This window comes from Centroberyx gerrardi, chromosome 16 (genome assembly GCF_048128805.1).
Source record: "Centroberyx gerrardi isolate f3 chromosome 16, fCenGer3.hap1.cur.20231027, whole genome shotgun sequence".
Lineage (NCBI taxonomy): Eukaryota > Metazoa > Chordata > Actinopteri > Beryciformes > Berycidae > Centroberyx > Centroberyx gerrardi.
Genome location: NC_136012.1, coordinates 10,734,460 through 10,757,267, shown reverse-complemented (window position 1 = coordinate 10,757,267; position 22,808 = coordinate 10,734,460). Strand labels below are relative to the sequence as shown.

The following is a 22,808-nucleotide window of genomic DNA, read 5'->3' as shown; positions in this document are numbered from 1 at the left end:
GCCTCCATGTGATTTCTAACGCTCTGTTGATGAAGGAGCGCATTTTGATAACGAATATGACGGGGACAGTTTGCGTCGTTATACAATTTTAGATCTGTGGATCCCTTTTTTTTTTATTTGTACGCCATGGAACAAAGAGGACGCCTGGCGTGGAGACAGCGGAGGCAGTTGGCCGCCTACATGGTGGCTTTGGTTACGTTTTGGAGTGGAGTTTCAGCTCAGATCAGATATTCCATCTCTGAAGAAGTGAAAGAAGGAACTGATGTTGGAAACATTGCAAAGGATTTAGGTCTCGATAAGACCACACTGAAAGATAGAGCGTATCGTATTGTGTATGGCTCTACAGAGCCTCCTTTCCGGGTAAATCAGGACGATGGTATTTTGTATGTGAACCGGAAAATTGACAGAGAGGAAGTGTGCGACCGAAGCAAGGTTTGTTTGATCGACTTAAAAACGGTGTTAGAAAACCCACTGGAAGTCCATTATGTAGCGGTGGAGATTTTGGATGTAAACGACCACTCTCCAAGCTTCCCCGAAAATGAAAAGATGCTAGAGATTCCTGAATCTGCATTATCAGGAGCAAGATTTCAGTTACAAGCTGCGCGTGACGCTGATAGTGGCCCATTATCTGTTCAGCAGTATAAGTTGAGTCATAATGAACATTTTCGTTTGGAGGTGAAAGATCGTGGTGAGGACCGTAAAACTCCTAGTCTAGTTCTCCAAAAGCCACTTGATAGAGAATCTGTCAAGACCCATATATTACTTCTCACAGCCGTTGATGGAGGTAAGCCTCCAAGGTCTGGAAGCATGAGAATAATTGTAGATGTCTTTGATGTCAATGATAACCCTCCAGTCTTCACCAAGGACTCCTACACTGTGCAGCTAAAGGAAAATCCCCCCCTTGGTACGACGATTATACAAGTCAATGCAACAGATTTAGATGAAGGTTCAAATGGCGAAGTTGTATATTCATTAGGCAATGACGTGGATGCAAAGGTACGTGCACGTTTTGATTTAAACCCACTGACGGGAGAAATAACTGTGGCAGGAGTCATAGATTTTGAAGAGAGTGGCAGATATGAAATTGACATCCAGGCATCCGACAAGGGTACGGCTACACTGACAACAGACAAAAGCGTTATTATAAATATCGTTGATGTAAACGACAATGCACCCGAGATCGAGGTGACATCTTTTTCTCGTGCTCTCCCGGAAGATTCCAAACCAGGAACCACAGTAGCGTTGATTAGTTTAAAAGACTCAGACTCTGGTCTCAACGGAAAAGTTATGTGTTTTATAAATCAAGATGTTCCTTTTATGCTCAGTCCATCTTTACAGAATAACATGTACTCTCTAGTCACCAAATCGGCTTTGGATCGAGAACAACAATCTTATTATGATGTAACAATAGTTGCTAAAGATGCAGGTGCACCATCCTTGTCATCTGAAAAGACAATAAGCATTGTTGTATCAGATGTGAATGATAACAGTCCAGAGTTTTCACTGTACCCATATACCTTCTACATTTATGAGAATAACGTTCCAGGAGACTCTGTTTTCTCAGTGAAAGCCTTTGATCGTGACGAGGGTGATAATGCTCTTATTTCATATCATATTTTAAGGGATAGTGTAACAGAAAATGCTCTATCGTCGTTTGTAAACATTAACTCCGAAAATGGAGATATTTTCGCGCTGAAAAGTTTTGACTTTGAAACACTGAAAACATTCCACTTCCACGTTGTTGCCACAGACTCTGGAACTCCATCACTAAGCAGCAACGTCACAGTGAACGTGTTCATTCTGGATCAGAACGACAACGCTCCAGTCATCTTGTATCCAGTCAGCGCTAACGGTTCTGCTGAAGGTGTGGAGGAGATTCCCCGCAATGTGAACGCAGGACATTTGGTGACTAAAGTGAGAGCCTATGACGCTGATATAGGATATAACGGCTGGTTATTATTTTCGCTGCAGGAAGTGAGTGACCACAGTCTCTTTGGTTTGGACCGCTATACAGGACAGATAAGAACACTTCGGTCATTCACAGAGACAGACGAGGCTGAGCATAAACTGGTCATACTGGTAAAAGACAATGGGAACGTTCCACTCTCAGCAACAGCAACTGTGATTATCAAGGCTGTGGAGCCGAAAGAGGCTTTTGCAGCTTCTGATGTTAAAAGTGCAGCAAAGGATGACGAGGATAACAATGTGACATTCTATCTGATCATAACTTTAAGCTCAGTTTCAGCGCTTTTCCTAATCAGTATCATCGTCTTGATTGTGATGCAGTGCTCCAAAACCGCAGACAATTCCTCTAAATATTTGCAAGACGCAAATTACGACGGGACACTGTGCCACAGCATCCAGTACAGATCTGGAGACAGACGATACATGTTAGTTGGACCCAGAATGAGTATAGGTTCTACTATAGTCCCGGGCAGCAATGGGAATACTCTAGTGGTCCCCGACCGAAGGCGGGCATCTGGAGAGGTAAGAGATGTTTTGATTAAAAGTGCATAGTTCTTGCTTTGATGATTTGTGACTTTTCCACTGCACAAGTAGGAGTGTACTTTAAGGTACAGGGTCAATATCCTTTTGTTTTCCATTTTGATCACATGGGTCCCTGTTCAGAACACACATGTGTAACTATGTCAGCAGCTCTTGGCCCAGGTTGACGTATATATTGACTCACCAGTTTCCTTTTCAGCTCCCGTAGTCTTTTCCATTTGTTACTATCACCTTTCAGACGTCTCGATTTATTTTCAAAAACACCTCTCTGTTGCGCACTGTGAACTTTTTTGCACATTTCCCTCAGCTGAAATTAAGCGCTTGTGGTTCTTTTTTCCATGGCTGCAATGTTTTTTCGTCGTTTTCCATTGTCTCTTTGTTTTGTCTTTGTCTCAACTTTACCTGACTTTCCACTTTAGTTCCGTTTGTTTACATCGACTGGGTATTTAAAAATGGCGGTTGTAACTGACCGTTGACCCTGTGTATCGGTGGAGCGTCACTTGCGTGATGACGACAATCCTGCCAGCACTCTTTGAGAGCGAGCTGGTAACCGATACATAAGCGTACTGTATCAGAACGCTTTTACTGTACCCGAACCACACTGAACAGTGAATCAAATATAATGGAAAAACATACTGTACCGTGCCAGTACGGGTACAGTACGGCACAGAAGTGCAGTGGGAAAAGGATGTGTTTCAGTTGGTGGTTCATTGTTTAGTCACATTGAGTTGAAATGTGAAAGTTAACGCCATCACCAAATTGAGCTAGACCGATTTGCAGTTGGTGGTAATCGCTGTCCATGGTGCTGAAATGTTTTCCTGTCATTTGTCGTTACGTTTTCATTAATTGTAAAACATGGTAAAACAACGAATTTATTAAATGCAGTTACCTCACACTGTTTTCATTCATACAAATTTATCTTAGGAAATAGACAACAAAATAGACAATATTCACACGTTTTTGTACGATGCTCAAACATTGTGATAGGCTTTTTTTCCATCTTCATTCAGAAGATTAGGTTGGAGTTTTTCGTTTGTTTAAGGAAAGTGGGCAGTGCACTCACCTGTATTTTTTATTTACTTGGAATTGGAAAAAAAAGAGGGGCAGAGTAGGGGAGACATAGGAGAGACTTCTGGCGCGATTGGATCATAGACCAGCAGGGTTACACATATGGCTACAGAGATGGCGGACTTGACCACTCGACTATCTCTGGGTACAGATGGGGAAAGATAAACACAATACCATTAAACGAATCTGCTATGCCGTTAGAATTTCCTGCAATGAAAAATCAGAACGCATGGTGTCATTGTAGCTACTTGAAAAATAACGGCTTCACATAAGCGTTTCGTCATTGGATTTTGGTTCCACCCCTTGACAGTAGCTATTATTACTTCGACATTGGCAGAATCGTTTGTGACTTTACGGCTGACACTTTAAATGTGCCTGCATTTCGAACATTTTGGGAAGAGGATGAACATTTGCATTAATGGATGTGTTGGATACTGTCTCTGTAACGCAGTTATTGTTCTCGTGAAGGATTATTAATCTCGTTTTTAACCATGGAACAAAGACGATGCGAGGCACAGAGGGCGAGACGACGGTGGGTCGCCTTCATGGTTACTTTGCTTTTGTGGAGTATGGCCTCGGCGCAGATAAGATATTCCATCTCCGAGGAAGTTAATGAAGGAACTGTCGTTGGGAATATTGCAAAAGACCTAGGATTAGATAGGAGCACACTGAAAGATAGGAAGTATCGGATTGTTTCTAGTAGTACGGATCCCCTTTTCCATGTAAATCAGAACGATGGCATCTTGTATGTGAGCCGAAAGATCGACAGGGAAGAGGTATGCGAGCGGAGCAGTACGTGTTTGATTAATCTGAAAACCGTGCTGGAAAACCCACTGGAGGTCCATTACGTTGGGGTGGAGGTGCTGGATGTAAATGACCATTCCCCCAGCTTCCCAGAGAAAGAGAAAAGGTTAGAGATTTCAGAGTCCGTGTTACCTGGAGCACGCTTTCAGCTACAAGCCTCACGTGATCCAGACGGTGGTCATTTCTCCGTTCAGCAGTATAAACTTAGCCACAATGATCACTTCCGTTTGGAAATTAAGGATAAGGGAGAAGATGGTAAAATACCAATATTAGTTTTACAAAAATCCTTAGATAGAGAGGCTGTGAGAAGCCACTCACTAGTTTTGACGGCGTTGGATGGGGGGAAACCTCCAAAATCTGGTGACATGAATATTCGAGTAGATGTATTGGATGTTAACGATAATACGCCCATTTTCTCGAAAGATGTTTACTCTGTGATGCTCGATGAAAATGCTCCAGTAGGCACAACAGTCATACAAGTGAATGCAACTGATCTGGATGATGGTCCAAACGGAGATGTAGTCTACTCGTTTGGAAACAGTGTGAATCGTAGATTATTCAAGCTTTTTGAAATAAACTCATCAACAGGTGAGATTATTGTGAAAGATCTTATAGATTATGAGAACAAGGACAAATATGAAATTGAAATTCAAGCATCTGATAAAGGTCTCGCTCCTCTAACTACAGAAAAAAGCGTCATTATCAAGATAGTTGACGTGAATGACAATGCGCCTGAGATTGAGGTTACTTCATTTTCCAGCTCCATCCCTGAAGATTCCAGACCTGGAACAACGGTTGCACTTATTAGCGTAAGTGATTTGGACTCTGGACTCAATGGAAAAGTTATTTGCTCTGTAGGTGAGGATGTTCCTTTCGCTTTATCACCATCCTTACAAGACAATATGTATTCATTAGTAACAAAGTCGCCTCTGGACAGAGAGAAACAGCCCCAATATGTCCTAACAATAGTTGCGAAGGACGCTGGCCAGCCGTCGTTATCATCTAAAAAGACAATAAGCGTCGTGGTATCAGATGTGAATGACAACAGTCCAGAGTTTTCACTGAGCCCCTACACATATTATGTCACTGAGAATAATGCCCCGGGAGCCTCAGTATTTTCTGTGAGGGCCTCTGATCGTGATGAGACTGATAATGCTCTTATTTCATATCACATTTTGAGAGATGTAAGTGAAGGTAACAAACTGACTTCATTTCTAAACATCAACTCTGAAAATGGAGATATTTTGGCGCTAAAAGGTTTTGACTTTGAAACTCTGAAAACATTCCACTTCCACGTTGTTGCCTCAGACTCTGGAACTCCATCACTAAGCAGCAACGTCACAGTGAACGTGTTCATTCTGGATCAGAACGACAACGCTCCAGTCATCTTGTATCCACTCAGCGCTAACGGTTCTGCTGAAGGTGTGGAGGAGATTCCCCGCAATGTGAACGCAGGACATTTGGTGACTAAAGTGAGAGCCTATGACGCTGACATAGGATATAACGGCTGGCTATTATTTTCACTGCAGGAAGTGACTGACCACAGTCTCTTTGGTTTGGACCGCTATACAGGACAGATAAGAACACTTCGGTCATTCACAGAGACAGACGAGGCTGAGCATAAACTGGTCATACTGGTAAAAGACAATGGGAACGTTTCACTCTCAGCAACAGCGACTGTGATTGTCAAGGCTGTGGAGCCCAAAGAGGCTTTTGCTGCTTCTGATGTTAAAAGTGCAGCAAAAGATGAGGAGGAGAATAATGTGGCATTGTATTTGATCATAACTTTGGGCTCAGTTTCAACACTTTTTCTCATCAGTATCATCGTGTTGATTGTAATGCAGTGCTCCAAACCCACAGACTATTCCTCCAAGTATTTACAAGATGCAAATTATGATGGGACACTGTGCCACAGCATCCAGTACAGATCTGGAGACAGACGATACATGTTAGTTGGACCCAGAATGAGTATAGGTTCTACTATAGTCCCGGGCAGCAATGGGAATACTCTAGTGGTCCCCGACAGGAGGAGGGCATCTGGAGAGGTAAGGACAATTAATCGTGTAACAGCAATACCGCTCTCTGTAGTTTTTTTTATTTTTTTTTATTACATATTTAGGTTCCCACAATCACAGATTACCATATTGTGCTTTCCGGAAAGTGGTTCACAGAGAGCCTCGTGAACACTAGGTGTTGATGAATATCAATTTCATCCAATGTTGTTAAATTGCAGGGGGTTGTTTTATCTCAAACTTTTCTGGCGTCTTTCTATACATTTGCTGAATCTATTCAACTGCTGTCCAGGGTGCTGACATCTTAAGGGGGTCGCACGCCGGGCGCCTTGTCCTATCTGCTACACACCGCGACGCGGTGCTTCTCGTCCTGTGTGCGACCCCCTTCAGAACCATGAAGTCGCTTTATGGCAAAACTGTATTGGAATAAGGAGATACTATAGCATTTCATATGACCAGCACTAACATTAACCTTGTCTTCTTAACATCCTACACATTTTGTTTTTGTCTACGGGTCACAATGTGTTGCTAGTCCTTTGTGTCACAATGGGTAGTTGGAGATATCCATATTACTGAAGTTCAGTATGAAGTGAGTATCAGCTTCATGTTGTCAGATGCTCATTTTATGATTCATCCATTATTCAAGGATTGTGGCCGTCGCTTGTAAGTCTCTCGCTGGTGACTCTGGTGTCCCTTGGCTTGATGCACTTTTTTCTATCAGACTAAAGTTATTTAAAAAATAAGTTACAGTCTTTGATTTGCATGTTATTGTGCGCTGTATGACTATTTGTTATGAAAACCCTCTGAATGCAGAGTTGTCGCTCTCCTTGGTGCTGACACCTGTTTGTTCAAATGGCTTGTTTGCAAAACGCAGATGTATGACAGAAATACGATAAGTAGTGTAGTTCATGCAAATATAGCCTACTGAAGGGGTAGGTGCTTATGACTCGTGTCCATTGCTTAGTAAACCAGCCTACGTCAGCTCCCCTCTCGTTATCATTATAGTAACAGGTAGTTTGTCTTTTCAATGCCAAGCATGGTTATAGTTGTGTAAACTTTTTATTTTACCATAATTTGTTACAAAGTCAAACATACACTGTAATGATAATCCTAATCGCATGGTGTCAGTGAAAAGGCAAATAATGCTTCTACAGCTTTTCGTCATAGTCGTTAGGCCCATCCCTTATATTTCGGCATTGGTACAATCATGTGTGTGTTAACGGCTTGAACCGAGACTAGACTCCATATGATTTCTAACGTTCTGTTGGCGAAGGAGCGCATTTTGGAAAGGAATATGACTGGGGAAGCTTTTTTGAATATACAATTATAGATCTGGGGACTACTATATTTTTATCTGCATACCATGGAACAAAGAAGACGTCTGGCGTGGAGAGAGCGATGCAGATGTGTCGCCTACATGGTCGCTTTGGTTACGCTTTGGAGCGGAGCTTCAGCTCAGATCAGATATTCCATCTCTGAAGAAGTGAAAGAAGGAACAGTCGTTGGATACATTGCGAAAGATTTAGGGCTTGATAAGACCACATTGAAAGATAGAGATTATCGTATTGTAGGCAGCTCAAGGGAGCCCCTTTTCCTGTTGAACCAGGACGATGGTATCTTGTATGTCAATAGGAAAGTGGATAGGGAAGAGGTTTGTGAGCGAAGCAACGTGTGTATAATCAACCTTAAAACCGTGCTAGAAAATCCTCTGGAAATCCATTATGTGACCATAGAGGTGCTGGATGTAAACGACCATTCCCCCAGCTTTCCGGAGAAAGAGAAACGACTAGAGATATTTGAATCAACATTACCAGGAGCAAGATTCCAGCTCCAGGCTGCACGTGACCCAGACGGTGGTCAGTTTTCTGTTCAGCAGTATAAACTCAGCCACAATGATCACTTTCGTTTGGAAGTCAAGGAAAGAGGCGAAGACCGTAAGATGCCTTTTCTGATTTTACAGAAGCAGTTAGACAGAGAAGCTATAAGAGAGCACAAGCTTCTACTTACAGCTATTGATGGTGGGCGGCCCGCGAAGTCCGGAATGATCGAAATACTGATTGAGGTGCTTGATGTTAATGACAATTCGCCAGTTTTTACAAATAACATATACACTGCCATGTTAAATGAAAACGCAACCCCTGGCACATTAGTGATTCGGGTTAATGCTACAGATTTGGATGATGGTGCAAACGGCGAAATCGTTTATTCATTTGGTAAAGAAGTAGATATAGATTTGCGTAAACTATTTAATATAGACCCAAAGACTGGCGAAATAAAAGTTACAGGTGTGATTGATTTCGAAGAAAATAAAAACTATGAAATTGATATACAGGCCTCAGATAAGGGCATTATTCCTTTGTCCACAGACAAAACTGTAATAATAAATGTAATCGACCTTAACGATAACGTCCCCGAGATTGATGTTACATCACTTTCAAAATCAGTCCCCGAGAATTCTAGAATTGGAACAACTGTAGCTCTGATCAGTGTCAGTGATTTGGATTCAGGCCTCAATGGAAAAGTTACATGCTTTATAAGTGAGGATGTTCCTTTTACTTTATCTCCATCATTACAAGATAACATGTACGCTATAGTTACCAATTCACAATTAGACAGAGAACAAAAGTCTCTATATGATCTTACAATAGTTGCTAAGGACACAGGTGAGCCATCATTGTCATGTGTAAAGACAATAAGTGTTGCTGTATCAGATGTGAATGATAATAGTCCAGAGTTTTCTCTGAGCCCCTATACGTTCTATATTGCAGAGAATAACGCGCTGGGAGCCTCAGTGTTTTCAGTAAGAGCCACCGATTATGACGAGAGTAACAATGCTCTTATTTCATATCACATTCTGAGAGATAGTGGCGGAGAAAATACTCTTGCTTCGTTCTTAAACATTAACTCCGAAAGTGGAGATATTTTGGCTCTAAAAAGTTTTGACTTTGAAACAATGAAAACATTCCACTTCCAAGTTGTTGCCTCAGACTCTGGAACTCCATCACTAAGCAGCAACGTCACAGTGAACGTGTTCATTCTGGATCAGAACGACAACGCTCCTGTCATCTTGTATCCAGTCAGCGCTAACGGTTCTGCTGAAGGTGTGGAGGAGATTCCCCGCAATGTGAACGCAGGACATTTGGTGACTAAAGTGAGAGCCTATGACGCTGATATAGGATATAACGGCTGGTTATTATTTTCGCTGCAGGAAGTGACTGACCACAGTCTCTTTGCTTTGGACCGCTATACAGGACAGATAAGAACACTTCGGTCATTCACAGAGACAGACGAGGCTGAGCATAAACTGGTCATACTGGTAAAAGACAATGGGAACGTTTCACTCTCAGCAACAGCTACTGTAATTATCAAAGCTGTGGAGCCCAAAGAGGCTTTTGCAGCTTCTGATGTTAAAAGTGCAGCAAAAGACGAGGAGGAGAACAATGTGACATTTTTTCTGATGATAACTTTGGGCTCAGTTTCTGCACTTTTTCTCATCAGTATCATTGTGTTGATTGTAATGCAGTGCTCCAAACCCACCGACTATTCGTCCAAGTATTTACAAGACACAAATTATGATGGGACACTGTGCCACAGCATCCAGTACAGATCTGGAGACAGACGATACATGTTAGTTGGACCCAGAATGAGTATAGGTTCTACTATAGTTCCGGGCAGCAATGGAAATACTCTCGTGGTCCCCGACAGAAGGCGGGCATCTGGAGAGGTAAGGACATTACTGGTATGTGTGTCTATGCTGTGTATTGTCTGTAGTAACTGGTAATCCATGGAACTAGTTAAAGTTTTAGGTTGTAAGTAGTCGATCCAGATTCACATATGGTGCAGCATCTAATTCCGTTGTGGTCGCTGTCCAATCCACTAGTGCTGAATTTGGTAAAGCTGGTTTGCGTACCATTTAAGGCTCAGTCCTTCCCGCAGCGACCCGGGTTCGAATCCAGCCCGCGGTCATTTGCTGCATGTCCTCCCCTCTCTCTCTCCCATACCTTCCTGTCTCTCTCACACTATCTCTCTGTCAATAAAGCATAAAATGCCAAAAATAAATCTTAAAAACAAAAGAATTTGGTAAAGAGCTAACGCTTTTCCTTTTGTGCATGCATCCTCGTCAAACAATAGAAACGATTCAACCAATGTACTGTAGATAGGTATTTTGTGGTCGAATTTTTTATCTGCATTGTAACGTCAGATCGTAAGGTGTCAGTGCACATGTACAATAACGCCCCTCAGTAGGGCCTCAGTAGAACAGCCTGCCACTCAGTTATTGGTTATTTCGCATTTGTGCTTTAGGAGGATGGATCCAACTATATCTCGAGTGTCATTTTTTAAGGTTAACAGTTTTCATTTTTGTTCATGATGCCTGAGCTCGCTTTTACAGTGTAGACTGACTATTTAAATTCTACGGAATTTTTTCGTTGTTTTTGAAATCCAATATGGCACGACGACGAGGATGCGGAGCATGGCTGGAGCGACTGACCGCCCTCATGGTTTCTTTGGTTCTTACTTGGAATGGTACTTCGGCACAGATACGATATTCTATTCCCGAAGAGCTCATGGAGGGTGCTGTGGTTGGAAATATAGCTAAAGACTTAGGGCTGGATCTCAGTGCTTTGAAAGGTAGAGGATTTCGTATCGTTTCTGGATCGACCGAGCCCCTGGTTCAGCTGAATCAAAATGATGGCATCTTGCATGTGAACCGAAAAATAGACAGAGAAGAGATATGTGAACGGAGCAGTACGTGCCTGATTAACCTGAAGACCCTGCTAGATAATCCGTTAGAGGTGCATTATGTCACAGTGGAAGTTTTAGATGTAAACGATCACTCTCCTAGCTTCTCCGAGAACGAGACGCGCTTAGAGATATCTGAATCTGCTTTACCAGGGGCACGATTCCAACTGCAAGGCGCCCGCGACCCAGACAGTGACATGTATTCTATTCAACAATATAAACTCAGTCACAATGAACATTTTCGTCTCGAGGTTAAAGATAGAGGAGAGGATGGAAAAATCCCCTTTTTGCATTTACATAAACCGCTGGACAAAGAAACTGCAAGAAGTCATAGATTACTGCTGACAGCCGTTGATGGAGGAAAGCCTGCTCGGTCAGGAACCATAAACATTATCGTTGATGTTTTGGATGTAAATGACAATATGCCTGTTTTCACCAAAGACTCGTATTCTGCAACGCTCAACGAGAATTCACCGATTGGCACAACTGTTATGCAAGTAAATGCCACAGATTTAGATGACGGTTTAAACGGGGAAGTCGTTTATTCGTTTGGCAGTAATGTCAATAATAAAATACGTAAACTTTTTGAGGTAGATGCCAATACTGGTGAAATTATTGTTAAGGGATTGATCGATTTTGAAGTAAAAGACAGGTATGAAATTGATATTAAAGCTTCTGATAAGGGGGCGGTCCCATTGACAACAGATAAAAGTGTGATAATAAAAATAGTGGACCTGAACGACAATGCTCCTGAGATTGAGGTGACATCCCTTTCAAATGCAATTCCTGAGGACTCCAAACCTGGAACGACAGTAGCATTGATAAGTGTAAATGATATTGACTCTGGTTTAAATGGGGAAATTATCTGTTTTATAAGTGAGGATGTACCTTTCACATTAACACCATCTTTACAAGACAATATGTACTCTGTTGTCACCAAATCTCTGCTGGATAGAGAGCATCAATCTAAGTATGATGTAACAATAGTTGCTAAAGATGCTGGTGACCAACCACGGTCATCTCATAGGACAATAAGCGTGGTTGTATCAGATGTGAATGATAATAGTCCACAGTTTTCCCTGAGCCCCTATACTTTCTATGTTATTGAAAATAATGCTCCAGGAGCTTCTGTATTTTCAGTAAAAGCTTATGATTTTGACGAAGGTGATAATTCTTTTGTTTCATATCACATTCTGAGAGATAGAAGTGAAGATAACAATCTTGCCTCCTTTCTGAGTATCAACTCTGAAAATGGAGATATATTGGCACTTAAAAGTTTTGATTTTGAAACACAGAAAGCATTCCTCTTCCAAGTTGTTGCCTCAGACTCTGGAACTCCATCACTAAGCAGCAACGTCACAGTGAACGTGTTCATTCTGGATCAGAACGACAACGCTCCAGTCATCTTGTATCCAGTCAGCGCTAACGGTTCTGCTGAAGGTGTGGAGGAGATTCCCCGCAATGTGAACGCAGGACATTTGGTGACTAAAGTGAGAGCCTATGACGCTGATATAGGATATAACGGCTGGTTATTATTTTCACTGCAGGAAGTGACTGACCACAGTCTTTTTGCTTTGGACCGCTATACAGGACAGATAAGAACACTTCGGTCATTCACAGAGACAGACGAGGCTGAGCATAAACTGGTCATACTGGTAAAAGACAATGGGAACGTTTCACTCTCAGCAACAGCTACTGTGATTATCAAGGCCGTGGAGCCCAAAGAGGCTTTTGCAGCTTCTGATGTTAAAAGTGCAGCAAAAGACGAGGAAGATAACAATGTTACATTTTATCTCATGATAACTTTGGGCTCAGTTTCTGCACTTTTCCTCATCAGTATCATCGTGTTGATTGTGATGCAGTGCTCCAAACCCACAGACTATTCGTCCAAGTATTTACAAGACACAAATTATGACGGGACACTCTGCCACAGCATCCAGTACAGATCCGGAGACAGACGATACATGTTAGTTGGACCCAGAATGAGTATAGGTTCTACTATAGTGCCAGGAAGCAATGGGAATACTCTAGTGGTACCTGATAGGAGGCGGGCATCTGGAGAGGTAAGCAAGGCCACTATTTATCAAGCCTATGAAGATATTAAAGCAAATAATGGATGATATATAGATCTTAATGATTTCAATGTTAAGAGTCTTGTCACTGGTACTATCAGAACTCCTAATTTGAACAGCTGAACAGAAACGGGCCTCAATCATTTGCTTTTCATCATTTTGTCCCATATGAATTAAGGTACATTGAACCTGCATCCCTCTCTGATGTTTGTACATGTGAGACTAAATCCTTGTTTGTGATTTTGAGAGTTTGTCCCTACCTACTATTTTTGAATGTAAGTCTATGATCAGTCCCCTGCTATTACACCTTTTTGTCCTCAAAATATCTTTGAGGGAAACAAGGAGGTCGAATGTTGTCATCACACTGTTGAGTCCCATCGCTGGGTCAAGATTCCATAGGTAGTATGTCGTCGGACAGCCCAGCATGTAGATTGATCAGCAAATATCAGGTTCATACTCACTGGACTGCACTGATTATGCTGCCATTGTACCTTCATGCTGTGGTGTCCATATGTACTTCAAAATCAAACTCATCCCAAGAAATCTGAATACTTGGATTGCTTATTCAACATGGAAGGTATGTAATACATCAGGTCATCGGACATGCAAAAAATTAATTTTGGGTTGGCTGTGTAATGTTGGATGCTGAGGATTGTTGTAAAATTATTCATAGTAAAAAAGAGTTTAAATGATAAAGTAGATGGTTTGTCAAATTATGACATGGAAAACCTTCTTGAGAGACTGAAGACTGTTGCGTCCTCTGTAGATTTGCAGGCGCTATGAGACATTACTTTTTGAACACAAGAGATCCATGTGTATCCAAACCAAATCCTTTTTTTCTGAAGGAGTGAATTCCTCTCCTCTGTTACACTGTCTCCGTTTTGTATTCCATGGCGTTTGACTTATATTAGCCTTTTTGAGAACTCAATATTCAGTACATTGTCAACTTTGACTTGTCTTATTTTAGGACATGTACTGTTCTGCCGCATTCGTTTATAAAGAAGCTTTGAAACATAAGAAGTGCATCATTCAGAGCAAACTGTAGTTAAACCATGCAACTTTGTTTAGCTCAGAAAATGATGTTTAGTGCCTTCCTGTAGTAATTTATTCTTTGTGTTAGCCTGTCCTTCAAATAACCAAATGTTTGATTCCAAAGAGTATTTATAGAAGCGCATGCCCTCCTGATGAGTGTTAGTTTAGCATTCCCTCTGCATCTTTGTCATTTGAGCTACTGCATTCAGTCCTCCAAGTCAAATATGCTTTCAGTGGGTAAACAGTCAGTCAGGTTGTTTACAGTGATCTTGTTTTCATCCAGATATTCTCTTGCTAATAATGATCATTTGGGCATCTGTCTTACTCTTAGAGGACAAATATGATGATGTGTGTGTATACATGTATGTGTGTGTGTTTGCACACTTTGTGCATGTATGTGTATGATGTGTGCCTATGTGGGTTGTTACATGTGTGTAAAGAGAGTGAGTAACAGAGTGACTCGTCTGTGCTCCATGATGTGATGTAGTTGAGGTGATTAAGTGGGCCACGAATGGCTGGAGCTATGAGAGAGAGAGCTGCCCACGGGTGGTGTGCTGTGAGTAGGGATGGGACCATAACCAGTATTACTATATATTGTTGTAAAAAAACAATAATGATTATCACACTTCCCTTAATTTTTATTACAGTGACCACCATGATAACTGGCGACTTGGGAAGCTGAATAACAAATGCAAAAACACAGCACAGCCCCGTGTCTCTCTTGTCTGTCATCATTGATGTCTTATTTTCCTCTAAATAGGGAGCCCTCTAATCCCCTGCAACTAGTTGGGAAGTGAACAGTGTCATAGAGGAAATGCCCATGGTAAACACATAAACATAGTCATGGCTGAAGCCGGGGATAATAAGGCTGCAAGTGATAAATCAGTGTCACCATCCCCGTCAAATCCTCCTTCTAAATTTGTATCTGATTAATAATTATCCAGATAATATTGTAGGTTATATTGAGATAATTTTGGCCAAGATAATCGTACTATGAAACTTTCATATCAGCACAGACCTAGCTGTAACTCACAGTGTACAAGACACTCTGCTTCACCAGGGATCTTCCATTCATTGCAGGATTGTAAAGCAGGAAGCAATATATTTTTTCCATTTCCCCCCTCCCCTTTTATTACCTTTATGATGTGCTAAAAGAAGCAAGATTTTAAATAGTCTGTTGTGGAATCTTGTCTTGTCAAATATTCTACAGTGGTTTACTCAGTGATGTGAAAGGCATTATAATGTAGTATGAGCGTCTGTTTAGATAATGGTTGTGTGTTTAAACTTACCTCATAATTGAACAACAGATAGGTCATATTCTATCACATCTATGAAAGTCTGCATGGTACTAGGCGGATTCTCAATGAAACACTGTGTGTTGCCCCTAGCAACACACAGGCAGATCCGCCTCTCTGTATCTGCTGGTTTCCACAGCGTGCCTTGCATGCGTTCAGCGGTCTTAGCAACAGCGGAGGAAAAACGAGGGAGGGCGGGATGGATGGAGAGAGCAGTAGAGGAGGGGGGAGGGGATTTGTCTTTTGTAAGGCTCCTCTATGGCCATCTCACAGTATTTAATGAAAATGGGTTTATTTAGATAGAAACACATGGATTATGTCAACAAAATCCTCAATCTAAGTCTGGCAACAGATGGTGCCGACACAGAAGCAATAGTGACGGCAGGAATATATTGAGCTTATAATTAGATATTTTATAGTATGGAGATAATCTTTTCTCTCAAACAACTGGGTCAACCTTAGATTTCGTACCTAGAAAATGACAGGCAGAGGAACAAGAATTTGAAATTGTATTTAATTTATTCTTTGTTTAAAGGCTGATGGCATATTTTGACCTACTGGGAAGCATGTGAATTAAAGCAGAAAGCCAGAGTGGAATATGAATGGAGGAAGGGAAAGGATAAGTGGAGTCAGTATTGTGCCAGATTGAGAGCAAGGCAGCGGCACTGCTTCATGAACTAGAGACTGGACACACTCCCCCTGCAGTTTCTCTGTTCAATGTTGTTCAATACCCTACAAGGTGGCGATCTCTCTGTCTGTGTGCTTGCGTGCATGCATGCGCATGTGCATGTGCATGTGATTGTGTGTGAGACAGCATGTGTGTGTAATATAGCAGCAGTGCCAAACTGTGCTTGGGCAGCAGATACCCATATGAGATTTACTGTTGTGATTAAAAATGAGTACATCTCATTAGAACTGACAAGTGCTGTGGTGACCTCAGTGGGTCACATTGATTCTTTCCATGTTACACCCTCTGCCCACTGGGTCTGTGTGTGTGTGTGTTTGTGTGTGAGGAAGAATACGGTTGTATTTAGAAAGAATACGGTTGTATTTAAATTCTGTCTCATTCTATGGGTTTTGTTTTATTACTCTTTCGTGCCATTTCTGCTTACATAGTGGGAAGAGATAGACAAGATGAAGGGGAGAGGCAATGAAATGCAACAAGGGTCATGAGCTTAGATTGCATTATTGAAACACCAATGCAACTAAAGGCAGTTTTGAAATGTGCTTGAGATGTTTGTTTTAAAGCTAGGTGGTCAAGTCTTGATTTTGACTTGTAAACATTATTGTTATATAGGAGATTGAAAACTGTATCTGATGCACTGTATCTAATATATTCTCATTCTTCTGTATGCTGTCTTAGGAGGGGGTGTGGCTGCTTGCTCCATTGGCTTTGTCTGTCTGCTTGCTTGCCTTAGCCGATCTGTGCAATTGTGTTAGCATGCCGAGTGTCTGCACTGAGAATCATTCACACTGCAGTGCTCCTTGTTATTTTGTGTCTGTGTAGGTTTTCTTTGTTAAGTGGGGTGAGAGTATTTTCCCCATTAAAGTGTATTCAGTGTCATAGAGAGAGAGAGAGAGAGAGAGAGAGAGAGAGAGAGAGTGAGAGAGAGTAAGAGGACAGGCTGAATGTCACAGAGAGACACTAAAGCTCTTAAGCAGGAGTGTATGTAATACCAGCAGCTTGAGAGAATTGGCCTTATTTTACATGGCTGCTCTCATGCATTCACACACACACAAACACCCAAGCAAACCTGCTCCTATATTCCCTTTTTTCTCCCTGTGTTGCACTCCAACACTTGCCTTTGCTTTCTCTCAGTTTTTCTGCACCCACCCCTCCCCTGATTTCGCTTTTGCCCTCATTTTATATGCAACTCTCAAAGTCTATTCTTCTCTATCACCTCCCTTTTTTGGCTTTTCCTTTCCATCTCCCCCTCCTAATTGTGCTTTGCTACCCTGTCTTTAGCATGGTTCTTTTGTGATAATTACTGAAATGTTAATGATACTTTATTAGATTCCTTGCACTATTCCCTGTTCTATTCTTGCTCGGTTCTATCTCATGCAGTGCCCTGCTTTCCCTGCCTCCCTCTTTTGTAGTTTCTCTTTCTCTCTCTTCGCTCTCCCTTTTCCTCCCTCCCTTACACTCCGTCTTGATATCGTTCTGGCTTTTTTCCCTCTCTATCACCCCTGCCTCTCTCCATCTCTCCCCTCCCCCATCATTCTCTTGCCCCCGTTTTTCCGTTCTTATTTGTCTTATATGTCTGTCTTTCGTGTCCTCTTTCACATGCCACCCTTCTCTGTCTCCCTGTCCTTTTCTGTCTATCTCCTCGGTCTTTCAACCGCATGCTCTTTTGCTCTGTCGGTCTGCCCAATGCCTGTAGGGTTGTGGCTATGGATGCTGCATGTGCTGTATGCTGTTGTGTGTCAGTGGGGCACATGCTCTCTGCTGCTTTGGCTTTGTTGGAAGATGGCGTCACTCACATCGAGGTCAGCACTGTGATGGTAATCTAATTTACTCACACAGTAGTGCACAGCCAAAACAGCTACTATCTGTATGTTCACACAGGCATACACGTGCACACAGATGTGCACACTCACACACATGCAAAATTATACACACATACACACACAAATTCAGTTACGATGGTTTGCCTAATCCATTTTATATAGAAAGGCACTTCCACTGAGAAAACGGGGCAGAAGGCAGACAGGGAGAAGGAGAGGAGAGGAGAGAGGGAGGGAGAGAGAGAGAGAAAGAGAGAGAGAGAGAGAGAGAGAGAGAGAGAGCCTAAGGACAGCAGCATCCCCTGGTGATATAGTGACTCACAGAAAGACACACCCACTCTGAAACACACACACACACACACACACAGATACACATACACGCAGAGAGAGAGCTTATTTTCTCCTCACAATTGATCCCATCACACTGATGACAGGGCCTTTGCTTAGAAACAACAGAAAATAGGTTCATGCATATCTCTCTTTTCATATAAACATTCTGTTGTTTAGGTAGAATGTTAGAATCCACAAGATTTGGAAGCACACTACACTTCATGAACACTTTGTAGATTGTTGGCAATCTATATATATCTCTCCAAATAAATGGATCGGCAAGGATATTGTGCTTTTGTCACATGTCTATCAATCAAGGCTTTAAGTATTTCTTAGAATTTCACATGAACATTACTCATAGGGTTTTCAAGGTTTATAGGTGTAGTAGGTTACTTTTCAGTTTCCACCTCAGCACATTCCATCCCCCACCCCAGCCCATACTCCCCCTACTGTCCACAGATGACACACCCACACACAGACACACACAGAGTTACACAGTTCCCTCCCACGCCAAATTAACACATAAACAGAGTACAGTAATACCGACTGCCCCACGTCTCCCTCTTCCTCTGGCTTGAACCCTCTACATGGGCATGGAGGGGGTCTCAGAGTGTATCTAGTTACACAGGGAGAAGCGTTGCTCAATACTGGGACCACAGTTGCTTCTCTCACTCTCTCTTTCTTATTATGTATCTTACATGTGAATTCTGCAGGGATATTCTGCCCAAGATGTCCATCTCATTTATTGTTCTATGTCCTGCCCTACACTGGTGTGCTTTGCACTCTTTCAGCCTCTCTACCTTTGCCTGCCCTTCTCTCTCTTTCTTACCTATTAACATAGTCAGAGTCCATTCACTGTTAATTCAAAGCTGTACACTGCAGATTTTCCTGTGTTAATGAGTGTTGATTTTTCAGTGCCAGTTATTGGGAGTTGACGGTGTTGATTGGAGAGTTGTTTGTTCACTCATAGAGCTGATGAGATCCTCTTTCAAAGTGAAATTAACACTTGCCTTTGATGGATTGGTTGCATTGTGCTAAATAAGCCACATGCTTGCTGATGTTTGTCTTTGCTGGATGTACTCTCGCTGGGTGTGTATGTGTGTCAGCACTTCCTCTCCCCAGACCATCCAGGTGATTTGGTATCGGTGAATCAGGAGGTTCTTATTGTGAATGTCAGCAAGTACAGCCACTGCGGCAGTACGGTTTAGGTATTGGCTCATAAGCTCTGTGTGTACATTTGTGTGTAGTGCTCTACTGTGGACGCAGAGTGGCAGAGAAGGGCTGGACACACAGAAATGTAGCCTAATACCTCTTTTGTATATCAAAAGTTAGACTCACTGCATTACATTTTAATTTGATATTTCTCTTTGGTATGGCATTTTCATTTTGTGACTTTCAACCGGATATATAAAAGTTCAAAATTGGTTGAAGTGCTGTGCCTCTGTGAATTGATACTGCAGGTGTTTTCTTATGTGCGACATTGACACAGATTTCACCCAAACAGTATTGCCGTCATTCTGATTGCAAGCACTGGACAGCACATCGTGCCAGTCACAAGGCCAAAATTTCATTTTGGGTCACATATTAAACCGTGGGCCAAGACTCAGTGTAGGTCTCTGGCGCAGATCCTTTTGCTCTTGTCATTTGTCCTGGAACATTACGAGACTGGTTCGGAGCCATGTGTATCTCTGATGTGAGTAGGCCCAGGCTAGTCACTGCTCCTCTCTATATGGGTCAGAGTCAGACCTGGTTCTGCCATGTTGATGGCACGTCAGTTTTACTTGTGAATTGGTCCAGCAAGCCATACCGGATTACCTCTCTGTTTAATATATTATGTGTTTGAAAGGACTCCTGTTTCTATTTCTCTGAGATCTTTGTGCGTCTCTCTTTCTATCTCACTCCCTGCATCTCCTTCATGCTTGGTAGTGTGTGAGTAGTTCTGACCCTTTCTCCTCTCCACCACTCAGAGTTATATAAGCCCTCAATTTCATTATGTCTTAGTCCATTGGCTGCATGGTTGTGTGGATGAATTCTGTATGTTGGGCCCTGTCACTCTTACTTCAGACTCACTCCACTGCAACTGAATCAGGGTCAGGCACAGAGGCCTCTCTCCAGGGTGTCAGCCTGGTCTATTTCTAGGGGTAATAACAACATTGCACTTATGAATGTCCCAGAGGAAAAGAAAATTGTACACACTGTGTGTCTCGTGTTAAACCCGTGCTGGATGAAATGATCTTATACAGCTCAGGGTCCTGTACACAGACCTTGAATGGATAGAACGGTCATTCTCATTCAAATCAACACTCCGGGAAGGTCGGAGCGGCGGCCATTTTTATGTGAACCATTGCTCTATCTTCAGTATAAACCGATTTACAGCAAGTCGCTGAGGTGAGAGGTTTTCCAGCAAGAACCAAAGCAGCTTCTCTGTCTCCTTGCTGCCATGGATTGCTAACATGCTAATGTTGACTAGAAGAGCTAGAGGGAGAAGTACAGTCTTTGATAAAGCTACGTTAACCTTGTCGCTAATGTTAGCTTTCATTTGAATTTTGACAGTTTGCTAACAGACTCATCTGCACAGTTCTCAAGCAAGTGTGACAGACTTTATGGCCTTAATGCCCAGACTTGTGTTGTCACCATAGCAACTAGCCCTTAAAATTCTATAATCGCCATTTTATGCTGTACTAGCCAAATTACCATGGCAAACAGTGGAAGGACTGTTCTATCTATTTAAGTTCTGTGGTCCTGTACCATGCCGATATGGGTCTATAATTGTCAATTTTCCTGAATCAACAGACTTTACTCTGTCTGTATACGTGAACAATAACCCTGTTGCACTGTGATTGTATAAAACAATACTTTTCCTATATATCTTTCTGATGTAATAACCTATGCTTGATAGCTTTATAAAATGCTGTTAGGTGTGTGCTATTTTTAAATTTCCTTTTTTTCTGAATCAACAGAGATGAGTACAGATGTAGGTCTATACGACTCTTGTTAAGCATCTGTGCTCGTCCAGCCCCAACATCTGCTGCTGTGTTTAGGTCATCACTGTGTGCCCGGAGGATTGAACTGACTGTGGGTTCAGCACGAAGCTGCATCCAAGGCAGCCGGTCATGAATTGGAAAGCTAGGGAAGGCACACTTGGTTGAATGTCCACTTGAAGTTCGCCCTGTTGCAACACAGAGGCAGGACAGCGAAATGTCCTCTTTTCTAGTGGATTGGATTGTAATCTCTGATTGAAGAAAGTATGAATGGGTGAGGGAAACACTGAGCCAGCTGTTAGGATCTTGAATGCAACCTTGGTAAGAGGATTGTATCCTCCCAGCAGTATCCTTGCACTGCTCACTGTGGGGTAGATAGGGTATATGGCCACAGTTGCCATACACTTGACTGATGAAACTATGCTGTGTTTATTTCCAGCCATGGGTGGGATAAGATCTTAGCTGTTAGAGGGATCCAGTCTCCAGCTGCAGGGTTCCTTTCCCCCTGTGGCTATTTGCCCCCTCCTAGTGCTCCCGCTAAGCATCTTGGGTAAATGCTTGGACTTGCTTCGAGTTAGTTCATTTTTGTGTGCAAGCAACAGTATTCTTATTGCTCTGAAAGTTCTCGCTTCAGGTATTTACAGCAAATGACTGTATCATGAGACTTTGTCTGTATTAATGGCTCATTTAATTTTGCCACAGCACAATATTGTTGTCTTTCTTTCAGTTTTTTCTTACACTGTTGTCAGCCTGGAGTGTGAGCAGAATTTTACCAAAGGAGAATTATCCTATAGGTTGTTGTCTGTGATCTGTCTATAGATTTGTAGCCTACTATAGAATCTCACTCTCTTATACCTGCCTGCTTATGAAACATTACTAGAAGAAAAATGTCAGGTACCAAAATGTCACAGTTTTTATACTTTTCCATCAGTTACTAACTTCAGTGTAAGTATAACATGTGCCTCTATGGTTGGAAAAAATCTTCCACCCTTGCTTTTGTGAAACTCAAAAATGTATGGTATGGTATGCATGTATTTGTAAAAATATCATCCCACAATCTGTAGCGTTTTAGGCCTGGACAGTGAGTGAGTCATCTCAGCCCACATGTAGCTTTTCATTTCCCAAAGTGAGTCTGCTGTGTTTATTTTTAGGTGAACCATCTGTCATAAAAAGTGGAATCAGAAATTTGGGCATTTAGTTTTAATGCTATTATTCTAGCTTGATATTTGTGAGACCTGCTTATGTGATGCACGTTAGCCACACCCCTCTGTGTGTGTGTGTGTGTGTGTGTGTGTGTGTGTGTGTGTATGTGTGTGTATGTGTTCTGTGTTCTGTCAGTCAATGTTCTCTTATGTCTCCCGCCATCTTATCTTGTGGGTGCAGTGTATGAATAAAACAATGAGATATGGGTGTGGAAGATGAGTGTTATGCTGTAAGCCTGAATGAGTCAGACATATCCCACTC

General features: G+C 42.1%; 2 protein-coding genes and 2 pseudogenes across 2 annotated transcripts; all 4 read left to right on the top strand.

Moving 5' to 3' along the window:
• Positions 1-126: 126 nt before the first annotated feature.
• Positions 127-2,517, top strand: LOC139916065 (protocadherin alpha-7-like). Its single transcript, XM_078289003.1, has one exon. The coding sequence runs from the start codon at positions 127-129 to the stop codon at positions 2,515-2,517; it is 2,391 nt and encodes a 796-aa protein (XP_078145129.1).
• A 1,547-nt stretch (positions 2,518-4,064) lies between these two features.
• Positions 4,065-6,819, top strand: LOC144542405 (protocadherin alpha-8-like). The gene is made up of 2 exons (XM_078289002.1): positions 4,065-6,422; positions 6,682-6,819. The coding sequence occupies exons 1-2, from the start codon at positions 4,065-4,067 to the stop codon at positions 6,817-6,819; spliced, it is 2,496 nt and encodes an 831-aa protein (XP_078145128.1).
• Positions 6,820-7,752: 933 nt separating this feature from the next.
• On the top strand, positions 7,753-10,275 carry LOC144542404 (protocadherin alpha-3 pseudogene; annotated as a pseudogene).
• Positions 10,276-10,834: 559 nt separating this feature from the next.
• LOC144542403 (protocadherin alpha-8 pseudogene) lies at positions 10,835-13,249 on the top strand (annotated as a pseudogene).
• The last annotated feature ends 9,559 nt before the right edge of the window (positions 13,250-22,808 follow it).